Source organism: Bufo gargarizans, chromosome 6 (genome assembly GCF_014858855.1).
Source record: "Bufo gargarizans isolate SCDJY-AF-19 chromosome 6, ASM1485885v1, whole genome shotgun sequence".
NCBI lineage: Eukaryota > Metazoa > Chordata > Amphibia > Anura > Bufonidae > Bufo > Bufo gargarizans.
Window position 1 is genome coordinate 199,457,418 of NC_058085.1, and position 17,314 is coordinate 199,474,731.

At 40.4% G+C, this 17,314-nt stretch overlaps 1 protein-coding gene across 2 annotated transcripts in view; it reads left to right on the forward strand.

Annotated features, from left to right (window-relative positions):
• Positions 1 to 17,314, forward strand: part of POLR3A (RNA polymerase III subunit A) — a 184,766-nt gene that overhangs the window by 30,208 nt on the left and 137,244 nt on the right. For both annotated transcript variants that reach the window (XM_044297675.1, XM_044297676.1), the window contains exon 9: positions 1,160 to 1,296. In XM_044297675.1, the coding sequence (XP_044153610.1) occupies positions 1,160 to 1,296 (137 nt within the window). The remainder of the gene's footprint in view (positions 1 to 1,159; positions 1,297 to 17,314) is intronic.

The following is a 17,314-nucleotide window of genomic DNA, read 5'->3' on the forward strand; positions in this document are numbered from 1 at the left end:
TTCACACAGTCTCCTCTTAACAGTTGTTCTAGAGATGTGTCTGCTGCTAGAACTCTGTGTGGCATTGACCTGGTCTCTAATCTGAGCTGCTGTTAACCTGACTCGGATGAACTTATCCTCCGCAGCAGAGGTGACTCTTGGTCTTCCTTTCCTGGGGCGGTCCGCATGTGAGCCAGTTTCTTTGTAGCGCCTGATGGTTTTTGTGACTGCACTTGGGGACACTTTCAAAGTTTTCCCAATTTTTCGGACTGACCTTCATTTCTTAAAGTAATGATGGACACTCGTTTTTCTTTACTTAGCAGCTTTTTTCTTGCCATAATACAAATTCTAACAGTCTATTCAGTAGGACTGTGTAGCCACCTGACTTCTCCACAACGCAACTGATGGTCACAACCCAATTTATAAGGCACGAAATCCCACTTATTAAACCTGACAGGGCACACCTGTGAAGTGAAAACCATTTCAGGTGACTACCCCTTGAAGCTCATCAAGAGAATGCCAAGAGTGTGCAAAGCAGTAATCAAAGCAAAAGGTGGCTACTTTGAAGAACCTAGAATGACATATTTTCAGTTGTTTCACACTTTTTTGTTATGCATATAATTCCACATGTGTTAATTCATAGTTTTGATGCCTTCAGTGTGAATCTATAGTCATGAAAATAAAGATAACTCTTTGAATGAGAAGGTGTGTCCAAACTTTTGGTCTGTACTGTATACATTGCTCGTTTCCATGGTTATCACCATATTGTAATCCAGCATTGGTGGCCGCGCTTGTACAATATAGGAAAAAGCGCAGCCTTCTCTGGTGGCTGGGATGGCGGGAGTGATCATAGTCCACCACTTTTTTTCCTATAGTGTGCAAACACGGCCACTGCTGCTTGATTTCACAATGGTTGTAACCATGAAGAAGTGTATAATATGATGGAAAAAGGAATCCAGCCAGCAAAGGAAGCAATATGGACAATCGCAATACATTAGTTAGTGCCTTGTAACTTTCTCTGCATGATTAATGCCTTTTGCTGAAGTGAGACAACCCCTTTATGTTGTAAAGATGAATTAAGAAGACAATTTGTAAAAATACTCTTATTGAACTTAATGGAGAGCTTACCTACCTTTTTTTTTTTTTTTTTTTTTTATCTGCTTTTTTTTTTCCTTTACAGGTCGGTTCAGAGGGAATCTCTCTGGTAAAAGAGTAGATTTCTCTGGCCGCACAGTTATCTCTCCTGATCCAAATCTCCGTATTGATGAAGTTGCTGTTCCTGTGCATGTGGCCAAAATACTTACTTTTCCTGAAAAGGTAAACTTCCAATTGATATTTAACTTATTAAAGCATTCATTGCCCACTCTTCTGGTAATGTTTTCCTCTAGTTTGCATACACTAGTGGGGTTGTGCACTATTAGGCCACATGGCATTGTTCAATATTCTACTTTATTCCAAATGTGTTCTTGCAGTCAGGGCTCTGTGCAGGTAAGTCAAGAAGCCCCCACTTTCTGTTCAGGCTGCAGGATTTCCTGCATAACCCAGATATTGAACTCATTCAAGTCATTTTTTATTTTTTTGCCTGGCATATGGATATGGTCAGCGAACTTAGAAAGTTTGGTCTCCTGGTTTTCCAATTGACCACTAAGCTCTCCCAATAAGCAAGCACTTCTTGTTTTGTAAGGACCAGATTTCTGCTAGAGCTGTGTACACTTGGGGTAGTTCAGCAGTCAGCTAATTATATAGCTGGGGACAGATGACTCAGGATCATAGAATAAAATATATTTTAAGACTTGATTATGATCAAACCAAAAAATTGGTCACCAAAACGTAGTTTTTTTTTTGTTTTGTTTTTGTCTTCAGCCAAACCATGAAACGAATCTAAAATTATCAAACGGCCACTGACCATTACTCCCTCATCACATTTTAAATGGGTTTTAACCCCTTAAGGACACAGCCTTATTTCACCTTAAGGACCAGGCCATTTGCAAATCTGACCAGTGGTGATAACTTTAAAACACTTTGACTTATCCAGGCCATTCTGAGACTGTTTTTTCGTCACATATTGTACTTCATGACACTGCGAAAATTGGGTCATAAAAGTTTATTTTTTTGCATAAAAAAATACCTATTTTACAACAAAAAAATAAAAAATGTGCAAATTTCAAAGTTTCAGTTTCTCTACTTCTGTAATACATAGTAATACCCCCCAAAATTGTGATGACTTTACATTCCCCATATGTCTACTTCATGTTTGAATTATTTTGGGAATTATATTTTATTTTTTGGGGATGTTACAAGGCTTAGAAGTTTAGAAGCAAATCTTGAAATTTTTCAGAAATTTACAAAAACCCAATTTTTAGGGACCACTACAGGTCTGAAGTCACTTTGCGAGGCTTACATAACAGAAACCACCCATAAATGACCCCATTCTATAAACTACACCCCTCAAGGTATTCAAAACTGATTTTACAAACTTCGTTAACCCTTTAGGTGTTGCACAAGAGTTATTGGCAAATGGGGATGAAATTTGAGAATTTCATTTTTTTTTGCCTAATTTTCAATTTTAACCCATTTTTTCCACTAACAAAGCAAGGGTTAACAGCCAAACAAGACTGTATCTTAAATACAAAATAGTTTAAGACGCACAGGTCTGAATGACCACCATACGGGGTGCCCACAGTCGAGTAGTAACACCCCACTACTCAAAAAGTGAAAATCGTATATATTAAAAAGAGACTGGGCACACCTCCAGATATTTGGCCACTGTTTTTAATAGTTAAAATGGTTAAAAGTAATTTAGACAGACAATAGTAGAGATAATATTCAGACTGACATTTGTATATTCGGACAAATAATGATCATAAAATTTTCAATAGATGGTGAGCACTATTATATAAAATCCTAGATAATAGATGACACTAAAATACTGACTCATATAACTTAAAACACTTAAAAGACTTAGGTCACTTGAAATACCAAATCATTTGTGGTGATTTAAAAATGGAGCTCGATAGCAGTCATTAATGTGGCATACGTATAGCCTAATTGCGGAGAATAGCTAGCACTGGTCTGGGAGAGTTCCTTGGGAGTTATCGTAAAAGGTAGTGGACTCCGTGTCTCATAGGCGGCTTTGTACTGCCTAGTAGCGCATACAGTGAAAGCAAAGAGAAGTTGAGCGAACAGCGGCGTCCCGCTGTATGTGTGCTGAAACAGTAGTGTCCTGTTAGATTATGGGTATAATGACCTGTAGGTCGGAATGGTCTTACCCTCTTGATGCGGCTCCAGCCGTCCTGCGCAGATCTAGTATACTTGCGTTATCTTTTCCTCCAAAGAATCTTACCCTGACGTAGACTTATATACATGGGTCCGCCGGTTTGGCTTCGGATCCAATTAGGTGTAGTTTTCTACGTGGGTTTTTCCATGGACGCTGAATAAAAGTCTTTATCCTTATGGGTAGTGCACTACTCCTTTGGTTGATGGGGGGTCCGACCAGACGCGTTTCGGGGCTGAGATATCCCCTTCTTCAGTGGTAATCAGACCTCCCCCCCCCCCCCCGAAGTGTCTCTTTTATAGTGAAAAAGGCTTAAAATCTAGGTCCGGCTCAGGTCATCACCCGGAACTACTCCCGGTTTTTTATTTATTTAACCCTTGCATTTCTTTTACCAGCTTGAGCGCAATGATTACATTCTTTAATACATCCTCCCATTTTTCGTACGTATAGTACACTCGTCTATAGTTTCACATGTATTATAAATGACTGCAATATACAGACGTGGACAAAATTGTTGGTACCCTTTGGTCAATGAAAGAAAAAGTCACAATGGTCACAGAAATAACTTTAATCTGACAAAAGTAATAATAAATTAAAATTCTATAAATGTTAACCAATGAAAGTCAGACATTGTTTTTCAACCATGCTTCAACAGAATTATGTAAAAAAATAAACTCATGAAACAGGCATGGACAAAAATGATGGTACCCCTAGAAAACACAGAACATAATGTGACCAAAGGGACATGTTAATTCAAGGTGTGTCCACTAATTAGCATCACAGGTGTCTACAACCTTGTAATCAGCCATTGGGCCTATATATATGGCTCCAGGTAATCACTGTGTTGTTTGGTGATATGGTGTGTACCACACTCGACATGGACCAGAGGAAGCAAAGGAAAGAGCTGTCTCAAGAGATCAGAAAGAAAATTATAGACAAGCATGTTAAAGGTAAAGGCTATAAGACCATCTCCAAGCAACTAGATGTTCCTGTGAGTACAGTTGCACATATTATTCATAAGTTTAAGATCCATGGGACTGTAGCCAACCTCCCTGGACGTGGCCGCAGGAGGAAAATTGATGACAAATCTAAGAGACGGATAATCCGAATGGTAACAAAAGAGCCTAGAAAGACTTCTAAAGAGATTCAAGGTGAACTTCATGCTCAAGGAACATCAGTGTCAGATCGCACCATCCGTCGTTGTTTGAGCCAAAGTGGACTACATGGGAGACGACCAAGGAGGACACCATTGTTGAAAACGAATCATAAAAAAGCAAGACTGGAATATGCCAAACTACATGTTGACAAGCCACAAAGCTTCTGGGAGAATGTCCTGTGGACAGATGAGACAAAAATCGAAGTTTTTGCCAAGGCACATCAGCTGTATGTTCACAGACGAAAAAATGAAGCATATCAAGAAAAGAACACTGTCCCTACTGTGAAACATGGAGGAGGCTCTGTTATGTTCTGGGGCTGCTTTGCTGCGTCTGGCACAGGGTGTCTTGAATCTGTGCAGGGTACAATGAAATCTCAAGACTATCAAGGAATTCTAGAGAGAAATGTACTAGCCAGTGTCAGAAAGCTTGGTCTCAGTCGCAGGTCATGGGTCTTGCAACAGGACAATGACCCAAAACACACCGCTAAAAACACCCAAGAATGGCTAAGAGGAAAAAATTGGACTATTCTAAAGTGGCCTTCTATGAGCCCTGACCTCAATCCTATTGAGCATCTTTGGAAGGAGCTGAAACATGCAGTCTGGAAAAGGCACCCTTCAAACCGGACACAACTGGAGCAGTTTGCTCATGAGGAGTGGGCCAAAATACCTGCTGAGAGGTGCAGATGTCTCATTGACAGTTACAGGAAGCGTTTGATTGCAGTGATTGCCTCAAAAGGTTGCGCAACAAAATATTAAGTTAGGGGTACCATCATTTTTGTCCATGCCTGTTTCATGAGTTTATTTTTTTACATAATTCTGTTGAAGCATGGTTGAAAAACAATGTCTGACTTTCATTGGTTAACATTTATAGAATTTTAATTTATTATTACTTTTGTCAGATTAAAGTTATTTCTGTGACCATTGTGACTTTTTCTTTCATTGACCAAAGGGTACCAACAATTTTGTCCACGTCTGTATGTGCACACACATCTATATACTTTTCCCTCATAATTGTCCATTTTATTTTATTTCAGAGCGGTGTTTAAATAGTAGCGCTCTATAACATTGGTATAATTACATCTCAATAAACAGTGATAATAATGATAAGATATATAAAATATATTAAAAATTACATCATAAATTATGTCATAAAATATACAATGCACGGAAAACAAGGTACATAATGTCCCGAATTTATAGTTAATATTATGAACACGTATATTTAAAATTATAAAATATATGCATGAAGGATGGAACACGGATACTTCCCATAGATTCTATGTGATAGGGTATGTGGTTTTTTATAATTTTTTATATTATTTATTTTAGATACTATCTTCCAAAAAACGTAGTTTGTTAATAATAATTTATAATACTTTGTTTTTGTAATAGGGGATCCTCCATCCGGAACACGTTAGTGCCTTGAGGGCTCACTGCCGAGGGGGAAGCCCACCCAACTACCAAAAACGCTGAGTGGAGATCACCCCCGGCAGGAAGCCCCCACTGAGTTCACAAGAAACCAAACAACTCATATTCCGCAAACTATGATTCCGGGAGGCCTCAATGCGGAATACGAGTTGTTTGGTTTCTTGTGAACTCAGTGGGGGCTTCCTGCCGGGGGTGATCTCCACTCAGCGTTTTTGGTAGTTGGGTGGGCTTCCCCCTCGGCAGTGAGCCCTCAAGGCACTAACGTGTTCCGGATGGAGGATCCCCTATTACAAAAACAAAGTATTATAAATTATTAACAAACTACGTTTTTTGGAAGATAGTATCTAAAATAAATAATATAAAAAATTATAAAAAACCACATACCCTATCACATAGAATCTATGGGAAGTATCCGTGTTCCATCCTTCATGCATATATTTTATAATTTTAAATATACGTGTTCATAATATTAACTATAAATTCGGGACATTATGTACCTTGTTTTCCGTGCATTGTATATTTTATGACATAATTTATGATGTATTTTTTAATATATTTTATATATCTTATCATTATTATCACTGTTTATTGAGATGTAATTATACCAATGTTATAGAGCGCTACTATTTAAACACCGCTCTGAAATAAAATAAAATGGACAATTATGAGGGAAAAGTATATAGATGTGTGTGCACATATATTGCAGTCATTTATAATACATGTGAAACTATAGACGAGTGTACTATACGTACGAAAAATGGGAGGATGTATTAAAGAATGGAATCATTGCGCTCAAGCTGGTAAAAGAAATGCAAGGGTTAAATAAATAAAAAACCGGGAGTAGTTCCGGGTGATGACCTGAGCCGGACCTAGATTTTAAGCCTTTTTCACTATAAAAGAGACACTTCGGGGGGGGGGGGGAGGTCTGATTACCACTGAAGAAGGGGATATCTCAGCCCCGAAACGCGTCTGGTCGGACCCCCCATCAACCAAAGGAGTAGTGCACTACCCATAAGGATAAAGACTTTTATTCAGCGTCCATGGAAAAACCCACGTAGAAAACTACACCTAATTGGATCCGAAGCCAAACCGGCGGACCCATGTATATAAGTCTACGTCAGGGTAAGATTCTTTGGAGGAAAAGATAACGCAAGTATACTAGATCTGCGCAGGACGGCTGGAGCCGCATCAAGAGGGTAAGACCATTCCGACCTACAGGTCATTATACCCATAATCTAACAGGACACTACTGTTTCAGCACACATACAGCGGGACGCCGCTGTTCGCTCAACTTCTCTTTGCTTTCACTGTATGCGCTACTAGGCAGTACAAAGCCGCCTATGAGACACGGAGTCCACTACCTTTTACGATAACTCCCAAGGAACTCTCCCAGACCAGTGCTAGCTATTCTCCGCAATTAGGCTATACGTATGCCACATTAATGACTGCTATCGAGCTCCATTTTTAAATCACCACAAATGATTTGGTATTTCAAGTGACCTAAGTCTTTTAAGTGTTTTAAGTTATATGAGTCAGTATTTTAGTGTCATCTATTATCTAGGATTTTATATAATAGTGCTCACCATCTATTGAAAATTTTATGATCATTATTTGTCCGAATATACAAATGTCAGTCTGAATATTATCTCTACTATTGTCTGTCTAAATTACTTTTTAACCATTTTAACTATTAAAAACAGTGGCCAAATATCTGGAGGTGTGCCCAGTCTCTTTTTAATATATAAGACTGTATCTTTATTGCCCTGACTCTGCTGTTTACAGAAACACCCCATATGTGTCCGTAAACTACTGTACGGCCACACAGCGGGGCGTAGAGTGAAAGGTGCGCCGTTTGGTTTTTGGAAGGCAGATTTTGCTGGACTGGTTTTTTGACACCATGTCCCATTTGAAGCCCCCCTGATGCACCCCTAGAGTAGAAAGTCCCTAAAAGTGTCCCATCTAAGAAACTACACCCCTCAAGGTATTCAAAACTGATTTTACATACGTCGTTAACCCTTTAGGTGTTGCACAAGAGTTATTGGCAAATGGGGATGAAATTTGAGAATTTAATTTTTTTGCCTAATCTTCCATTTTAACCCATTTTTTCCACTAACAAAGGGTTAACAGCCAAACAAGACTGTATCTTTATTGCCCTGACTCTGCCGTTTACAGAAACACCCCATACGTGGCCGTAAACTGCTGTATGGTAACACGGCAGGGCGCAGAAGGAAAGGACCGCTATATGGCTTTTGAAGGGCAGATTTCGCTGGAATAATTTTCAGGTTCCATGTCACATTTGAAGACACCCTGAGGTACCTCCACAGTGGAAAACCCCAAGAAGTGAACCCATTTTGGAAACTACACCCCCAAGGAATTTTTCAAGGCATGTAGCGAGCACTTTGACCCAACAAGCGTTTCATAGAATTTAGAAATATTTGGCTGTAAAAAGGAAAATCTTAATTTTTTACAAGAAAATGTCTCTTTAGGCCCACATTATTTATTTTCACGAGGGGTAACAGACTAAATTACACCCACAATTTGTTACCCATTCTCTCCTGAATATGGCAACACTTCATATGTGGCCGTAAACTGCTGTATGGGCACACTGTAAAGTTCAGTGTACTGATAAGCATCACCTGATGTATTCCGTATCCTACAAATTTTATATATATATATTATATATAAGCAAAGTTCTAGTCCCCTTTTGTAAAATAACACCCGTCAAGGTATTCATCTAGGGGTGTAATGAGAATTTTTAGCTTTGTTATGGGTTTTATTAGAATGCCAATTGAAATGTGGAGAAACAGGAAACTAGAATTTTTACCAGCATACAGTTTCAAGGGGGTGTTTTATAAAATGATCAAAGGGGGTTTAGTTAAAGTCAACAGAGGTGTGGTAGATTCTAAAGCAATCTTTTATGCAAAGACCCGGCTTTGAGGGGCACGTCTCACAATGATGAATTGTGTCTTTCCTGATTCCATTTCTGGAGCATACCCGACACCTTTTTTGTGGCCTTCTCCGTGTCTCTGTGGGGGGAACTACCCCAGGGAAATGCTGTCCTCGTATTATTCTGCTCTCACTTCCTGTGGCCCTGCTCCCTTCCTGTTCCCCAAATAAAAAGTTCTTTATTACTTTTTCTTGAAAGTGCAGGAATTTTCCTCTGTTTCCTGCACTTCTGTAAATTACAAAAGCATTATAGAGGGCAATTTGCGTCAGGTGCAATGCTAATTTTTTATACCATGCCCGAGTTTTGCGGAGGGCACTGTATGGTTGCAGTACCTGGTCTGACAGATCCACCCCTCCCATAAACTTATTATAGTCCTGGATGCACACAGGTTTGGGGACTAATTCTGTGGATCCACGAACTGGAACAGGGGTTGATCTGTTGGCATGTATGGTAGTAAGTACAAAGACGTCACGCTTGTCTTTGTACTTAACAAGCATCATGTTATCATTGCAAACTGCCCTGCTTTCCCTCACTCTTATCCTTTGGTCTATAAAATTTTTAGGCAGATGTTTTTGGTTTCGTCGGATAGTACCGCATGCAACAGTGTCTCTGGAAAACAGGCATTTCAGTAGTGGGACACTTGTGTAGAAGTTGTCAAGGTACAAGTTGTACCCTTGACCTAGCAGGGGGTGAATCAAGTCCCATACTATTTTTCCTGCTATTCCAAGGAGAGGGGGGCACTCTGGGGGTTCAATTTTTGAATCTTTTCCCTCGTAAACTCTAAATTTATGGGTATAGCCACTTTGGCTTTCACATAGTTTGTAGAGTTTGATGCCATATCTGGCCCGTTTGTTGGGCAGGTATTGGCGAAAATGCAGTCTGCCCTTGAAGTGCACAAGGGATTCATCAATGGACAGATGCTTTTGGGGGGTGTAGACCTGGGCAAACTTGAGATTATAATGATCTATAATGGGCCGAATTTTGTATAAACGATCGTATATAGGATCATTAGGGGGTGGACAATCTGCATTGTTATAATGTAGAAATTTCAGGAGACTTTCGAATCGGGTCCTTGACATAATGGTGCGGTATAGTGGTGTGTGATGTAGAAGGTCATTACTCCAATATGACCGTAGTGATGGTTTTTTAATTATCCCCATATTAAGTATTAGACCCCAAAAAATTTTCATCTCCAAAGGGGTCGTGGGAGTCCACTGAAGGGGTCTTGCATAGTATGAGTTGGGGTGGGCGGCTAAAAATTGATTGGCATAAATATTAATTTGCTCCACCATCATGTCTATCAATTCATCAGAAAAAAAAGGTGGAAAAAATCAGCTTCCGTGAACCCTGCAGTGTTCACATGAATGCCTGTAGTGGCCGTAAAGTCCGGCAACTGAGGTACAAAGTTAGTAGCAGAAGTCCAGCTGGGGTCATTTGTAGAAGCTGATGCGCTGCTAACTCTACTGCGTCTGTGAGAGGGTTCGTCAATTGATGAATCAGAAGAAGAGCTATACACAAGAAAAGATTCTTCTTCTCCACTGTCAGCGTCAGACTCTGAGGCAAGTATTTCATAAGCCTCCTCGGCGCTGTACACCCGTTGAGACATTTTGTAAAATTTATATATATATATATTCAGGAAAAAATTGAAAAATAAAATTGTGGCGCTTTATATTACTGGTAAAAGATAGAGGTTCGGAGGTATGGGGGGGGGGGGGGTTGAAACAGAGTATTTATAATCGGGGACAAGTACGGACGTCCCCAATATTTTTTTATAATTTTTTTTTTTTATAATTTTTTTTATATTTTTTTTATTTTTTTTTCAATAAACGTCTAACTTACCCTAAAATAAGAGCTCTAACCCTAATAACGCCCTAACTAACCCTAATGATTTGCCAAAAACAGGTATGGATGACAGGGACTGGGGTGCTGATGTACTGTCACTATTGGCAGACAGCACACAGGCACAGGGTCACAGGGGACTAATAAGTGGGTGATGAAGGGCACAGGAAACAAATGAGGGGTGATGAGGATCACAGGGGACAGATGAGGGGCACTTTTGGTGTGTGTGTGTGTGTGTTTTATCACAGGTCTAACTGCACTGCCTCCAACTTCTCTGACTGAAATGACAGGATCGAAGTTGAGAGATAGCGTCCTGTACATAACTCATTGTGATTGGTCCACAGTCAGGACCAATCACAATGAATTATGTTCAGACAGCTATTTCTCATCTCCGATCCTCTCATTTCAGCGACAGCCGGGTGCCTCAAGAGGAGGAGATGTGTGCGCGCATGCGCACACGCATGATATCGCTCATATGAACGAACGGGATCTCCGGCGGTGATCTGCGGCCGGGACCACAGCTGATCGTTCCCTGGCTGTCAAGGGGGAGATGTTTGGTCCCCGATACAGCACGGTAATATGCGCATCAGGTGCGCGATCTCGGCAGGGGAGCATTTAAATGAACGCCGTGCATGTACGGCGTTTTGCGTTCTGGCACAGTTTTCCCCGCCGTACATGCACGGCGTTCTGCGCTAAGGGGTTAAAGGGGTTTAGCCCATCTGGCATATTAATAGCTTATCGCTAGGCTATGCCATCAGTGTCAGATGGGTGCTGTCTTCAGAGTGGGGCCCCTGAAGTGAAGGGAGAATATCCACACATGTGCGGCCACCCTCCTTTCACTGCTATGAGGGTTCCGAAAACAGCCTAGCAACTCCTTTGCTATTTCCCGTCTTCCCATAGCAGTGAATAGAGAGGTGTCGTGTACGTGCAGCTTGCTTTCCATTCACCTGTATGGGGTTGAAAGAAGTAGCAGAGACCGTGCTAGGCTATTTTCAGAATTTCCATAACCGTGAATAAAGGGTGCTGTTCTGGCGATAAAAGCGCATCCAAGAGGTGGGATTTGCACCTATCTGACCTTAATGGCATATTCAAGAGATGTGCCATTAACCCTTAGGATACCAGAGGTATTTTTCGTTTTGCATTTTCATTATCCCTATTTTCCTTGAGCAATAACTTTTTTATATTTCCATTCACATAGCTGTATGAGGGCTTATTTTTTTGCGGAACAAGTTGTTCTTTCTAATGCCACCATTAATTATGGCATATAATGTAGTGGGAAGCAGTAAAGAAATTCCAAATGGGGTGGAATTGAAAAAACAAAACAAAATTCCTCCACTGGTTTTGTTCCCACAGTGTTCCGTTTGCAGCAAAACTGACCCACGCTCTTAACCTCTTCAGGACACAGGGCATACAGGTACGCCCTTATGTCCTGGTACCGGGCGGTGATCGGAAGCCGGTGCCTGCTCAAATCATTGAGCAGGCACCTCGGCTAAATGTCGGCGATCGCTGCAAACCGCAGGTCAATTCAGACCTGCGGTTTGCGGCTTTTATCTATTGCGGCGGCGGGCGGTGTCATCGGGTCCCCATGGAGCTGTGGGGGGGGGGGACCCGATGGCATGGAAGGCATCTGCGCTGCCTTCTGGTGAAGAGCCTGTGAGATCCAGCCCCCTGGATCTCACATGCCCCGGAAGCTGTAGGAGTAATACACAGTATTACTCATACAGCCAATGCATTCCAATACAGAAGTATTGGAATGCATTGTAAAGGATTAGACTCCTAAAAGTTCAAGTCCCAAAGTGGGACAAAAAAATTAAGTGAAAAATAAAGTTTTCCCCCCAAAAAATTAAGTTTCAAGTAAAAATAAACAAAAACGTAATTTTCCCCAAATAAAGTAAAAAAAAAAAGCAAAATAGGAGGGGAAAAGTGTACATATTAGGTATTGCCGCGTTCGTATCGACCGTCTCTATAAACATATCACATGACCTAACCCCTCAGATGAACACCATAAAAAATTAAAACTGTGCTAAATAAACCATTTTTTTGTCACCTTACATCACAAAAAGTACAACAGCAAGCGATCAAAAAGGCGTTTGCCCACCAAAATAGTACCAATCTAACAGTCGCCTCATCCTGCAAAAAATTAGCCCATACCTAGAGACAATCGCCCAAAAAATAAAAAATAACTATGGCTCGGAATATGGAGACACTAAAACATCTTTTTTTTATTTTAAAAAAGCTGTTATTGTGTAAAACTTACATAAATAAATAAAAGTATACATATTCGGTATAGTTGCGTCTGTATCGACCGGCTCCATAAAAATCACATGACCTAACCCCTCAGATGAACACTGTAAAACATTTGAAATAAAAACTGTGCTAAATGAACCATTTTTTTTTGTCACATCACAAAAAGTGTAATAGCAAGCGATCAAAAAGTCACACGCACCCCAAAATAGTGCCAATAAAACCGTCATCTCATCCCACAAAAATCATACCCTAACCAAGGTAATCGCTCAAAAACTGAAAAAATTATGGCTCTCAAAAATGAAATCATTGTGTAAAACTTACATAAATAAAGTATACATATTGGGTATCGCCGCGTCCGTGACAACCTGCTCTATAAAAATACCACATGATCTAACCTGTCAGATGAATGTTGTAAATGACAAAAAAAACTGTGCCAAAACAGCTATTTCTTGTTATCTTGCCTCACAAAAAGTGTAATATAGAGCAACCAAAAATCATATGTACCCTAAACTAGTACCAGAAAAACTTCCACCCTATCCCGTAGTTTCTAAAATGGGGTCACTTTTTGGGGGTTTATACTCTAGGGGTGCATCAGGTGGGCTTCAAATGGGAGATGGTGTAAAAAAAAAAAAAAACAGTCCAGTAAAATCTGCCTTCCAAAAACCGTATGGCATTCCTTTCCTTCTGCGCCCTGCTGTGTGCCCGTACAGCAGTTTAAGACCACATATGGGGTGTTTCTGTAAACTACATAATCAGGGCAATAAATATAGAGTTTTGTTTGGCTGTTAATCCTTGCTTTGTTACTGGAAAAAATGGATTAAAATGGAAAATTTGCCCAAAAATTGAAATTCTGAAATATCATCTCCATTTGCCAATAACTCTTATGGAACACTTAAAGGGTTAATGATGTTTGTAAAATCAGTTTTGAATACCTTGAGGGGTGCAGTTTCTTAGATGGGGTCACTTTTATGAAGTTACTACTGTAGGAGTGCATCAGGGGGGCTTCAAATGGGACATGGTGTAAAAAAAACAGTCCAGCAAAATCTGCCTTCCAAAAACCATATGGCATTATTTTCCTTCTGCGCCCTGCCGTGTGCCCGTACAGCAGTTTACAACCACATATGAGGTGTTTCTGTAAACTACAGAATCAGGGCAATAAATATTGAGTTTTGTTTGGCTATTCACCCTTGCTTTGTAAAAGTAAAAAAATATTAAAATGGAAAATCTGCCAAAAAAGTGAAATTTTGAAATTATCTATTTTCCATTTAATTCTTGTGGAACACCTAAAGGGTTAACAAAGTTTGTAAAAATCAGTTTTGAATACCTTGAGGGTGTAGTATCTAGAATGGGGTCATTTTTGCATGGTTTCTATTACGTAAGCCTTGCAAAGTGACTTCAGCCCTGAACTGGTCCCTAAAAAATTGGTTTTTGAAAATGTCTAAAAAATTTCAAGATTTGCTTCTAAACTTCTAAGCCTTGTAACATCTCCCAAAAATAAAATATAATTCCCAAAATGATCCAAACATGAAGTAGACATATGGGGAATGTAAAGTAATAACTATTTTTTGAGGCATTACTATGTATTATAGAAGTAGAGAAATTGAAACTTGGAAATTTGCAATTTTTTATAAATTTTAGCCTAATTTGGTATTTTTTCATAAAGAAAAATGATTTTTTTTTAACTTCATTTTACCAGTTTCATGAAGTGCAATATGTGACAAAAAAACAATCTCAGAATGGCCTGGATAAGTCAAAGCGTTTTAAAGTTATCACCAATTAAACTGACGCTGGTCAGATTTTCAAAAAATGGCTGGTCCTTAAGGTGAAATAAGGCTGTGTCCTTAAGGAGTTAAAGGGAGTCTGTCACCTCCATATGGGCATATACAGTGCTTACATGGCTCTGTAGCAAACCTATACAGGATTGTAACGGTACCTTTGTTCTTTTCTTTAGACTTGCAGAAGCAGGAATAACGAAGTTTAATTCATATGCAAATGAGCACTCGCAAGTGCCCAGGGGCGGCATTCAGTGTGTAGGTGCCCAGGCTGCTCTGCCTTCTTTTCACTTTACTCCTCCCCAGTCTCTGCCTTTGCCTTATCTATGAGGCAAGAGACTTGGAGGCCAGGCAGAGGCTGGGGAGGAGTAAAGTGAAAAGAAGGCAGAGCAGCCTGTGCACCTACACACTGAGCTGCAATGAAAAATGGCAAATTGGCTATTTTGCCATTTTTTTTTTCTGTTACGCAATTTGCCGTATTGGAATAATATTTTTATAGTACGGGTGTTTTCGGTCAGTGTTTTTTTATTATACAGAAAGGAGGTGATTTAAAATTTGTATAAGATTTTTTTAAAATATAATTTTTTTAACCTTTTTTGTAATGACTTTGAAGCTCATATATCAGCATACAAAATGCATTTTTTATTTTGAATAATCATGGATTTTTAAAATGCATTTATTACTGACTATTGCTCATTTCTTATGTTGGCTTGCCACCTGGTGGTCAAAATAAACATGAATGCCCTCACCCGCTTCAGCGAGGCTGATCGCATTTAAATCAATTACCGGCATCCTCATTGGCCACAGAGGATGCCGGTAACAAGCACTTAAGACACTTTAGATGCCATGATCTCACTTGATCATTATTGCCGATTGCGGTAATTAGCCGCGGGTCTCTGCTGTTTGACCTGCCGGCCATGACTCCCACTGCACGTGTGAGCAGGCGCCATGTTTGCCTATCACTCCAGCGCAGTAATAAGGATACAAAATGCGTTAATAAAATATATTACAAAAATTAGGGCATTAGGGACACGTTCACAAAAAAATTATACAAAAGTTTAGTTACTCTTTAATGGTGTCTGGCATGTTTTTGCACTGTAGGCTGCCACATTAGCCCTATTCAGGGCGTTGTAACTGTGGAACGCTATACCTGCAATTGCTCATTAGCAGGTAAATACACCAGTCATTGCTATTGATGCACTCCATTTTTCTTTGATATATTGGTTATTATTTGCCTGATATTGGATATTATTTGCTTGATTTTGCTTAGTTCTCTGAACTCTACTTAGGACTCTGGCTGGGTGCCCTCATTTGGGTTCCCTATTCCAACGCATCTTGGACCATCTACTTGACTGTTCCCTCATGGGGGAACCATGGAGAAAATTAAATCTTTCCTCCATGTTACTCAGTCCCCATATCAGACCTATCTATTACAGTTAATAGCACAATGCTTTCTCCAGTTTCACAGGTCGCTGCCTGGGGATAACATTTGATTCTTCCCTGTCCTTTAAGCCACACATCCAAACCCTAAACTCTACCTACTGCTTTCAGCTCAAGAACCCCTCACGTATTCGCTCATTCCTCATCCCTGAGTCAACTAAAATGCCCTTGTAATCTCCCGTCTAGACTACTGCAACATCCTTCTCTGTGGCCTCACATCTAGCACTCTTACTCCTCCAATCTCTCCTAATCTCTGCTGCCTGGTTAATCCACCCCTCCCCTCATTTCTCCTCTGCCTCCTCTTTGCCAATCCCTTGGCTCCCCATTGCCCAGTCCTTTGTTCTTCTCTCATCTGTTCTTCAAACAATAGTCTACAAGGTTTCTCAAGTGCATCCCCCATACTTTGGAACTTGATACCTCAGCACATTATACTCTCCCCCAACATCCAAACCATCAAAAGCAACCTGGGAACCCACTTCAGGAAAGCATACCACCTACAATGAGCATGCTGCCACCATACAAGCAGATGAGCAGCTTCTACCCTCACCTACTGTGTCCTTCCTCACTGCTTGTTTGCATGCCTCATTCTTGTTTTTAAGTTCCTTCCTCCTAGCCATAGCTATAGGTCACCTTGTCCCCCAGGGGCTGACTGTGTGCCCAAGCAGGCTAAGGTACCCACCTTCTGTTCCTCGGGTGCTTCATCTTTCTCCACCTGGCTCTCAGAGGAAGGAGCCTTTCTCCCTTCCTATGGTGATTTTTTTTTAATTTGTAATACTTATCTAATATATCCAGCCCTCTAGTGAGTCTTCAGTTTCCATTTTGCCCTGATGTCTGCTACTGGACCCTCACACAGGTGTCTGCCACGGTCATGGCAATTCCTTAGTCTGGGACAGTTCAAGGTTTTCCTGGTATACTTCCTTTTCGTCTATGCTGCATGGAATAGTCTTTGCCTTACGCCCATGACAGCACCCTTAAGAGACCGCCTCCATCCAGGACAGGAAACGGGAACCTTCGTGGAGAGCACTTAAAGGGACACTGTCAGGCCTTCTGAGCATAATTAGATCTTTATATGCCCTCCTAGGTCTTGTAATACGTTTCCAATTTATACAAGTATTATCCCTGTGCACATTGTAAAACGTGAAAAATAATCTTTATAATCACCTGTCCTTTATGCCCAAGGGGCGTTCTTTGCGCCACATTTGTGCCCAGCAGCGCCCCAACTGCCGGATCCT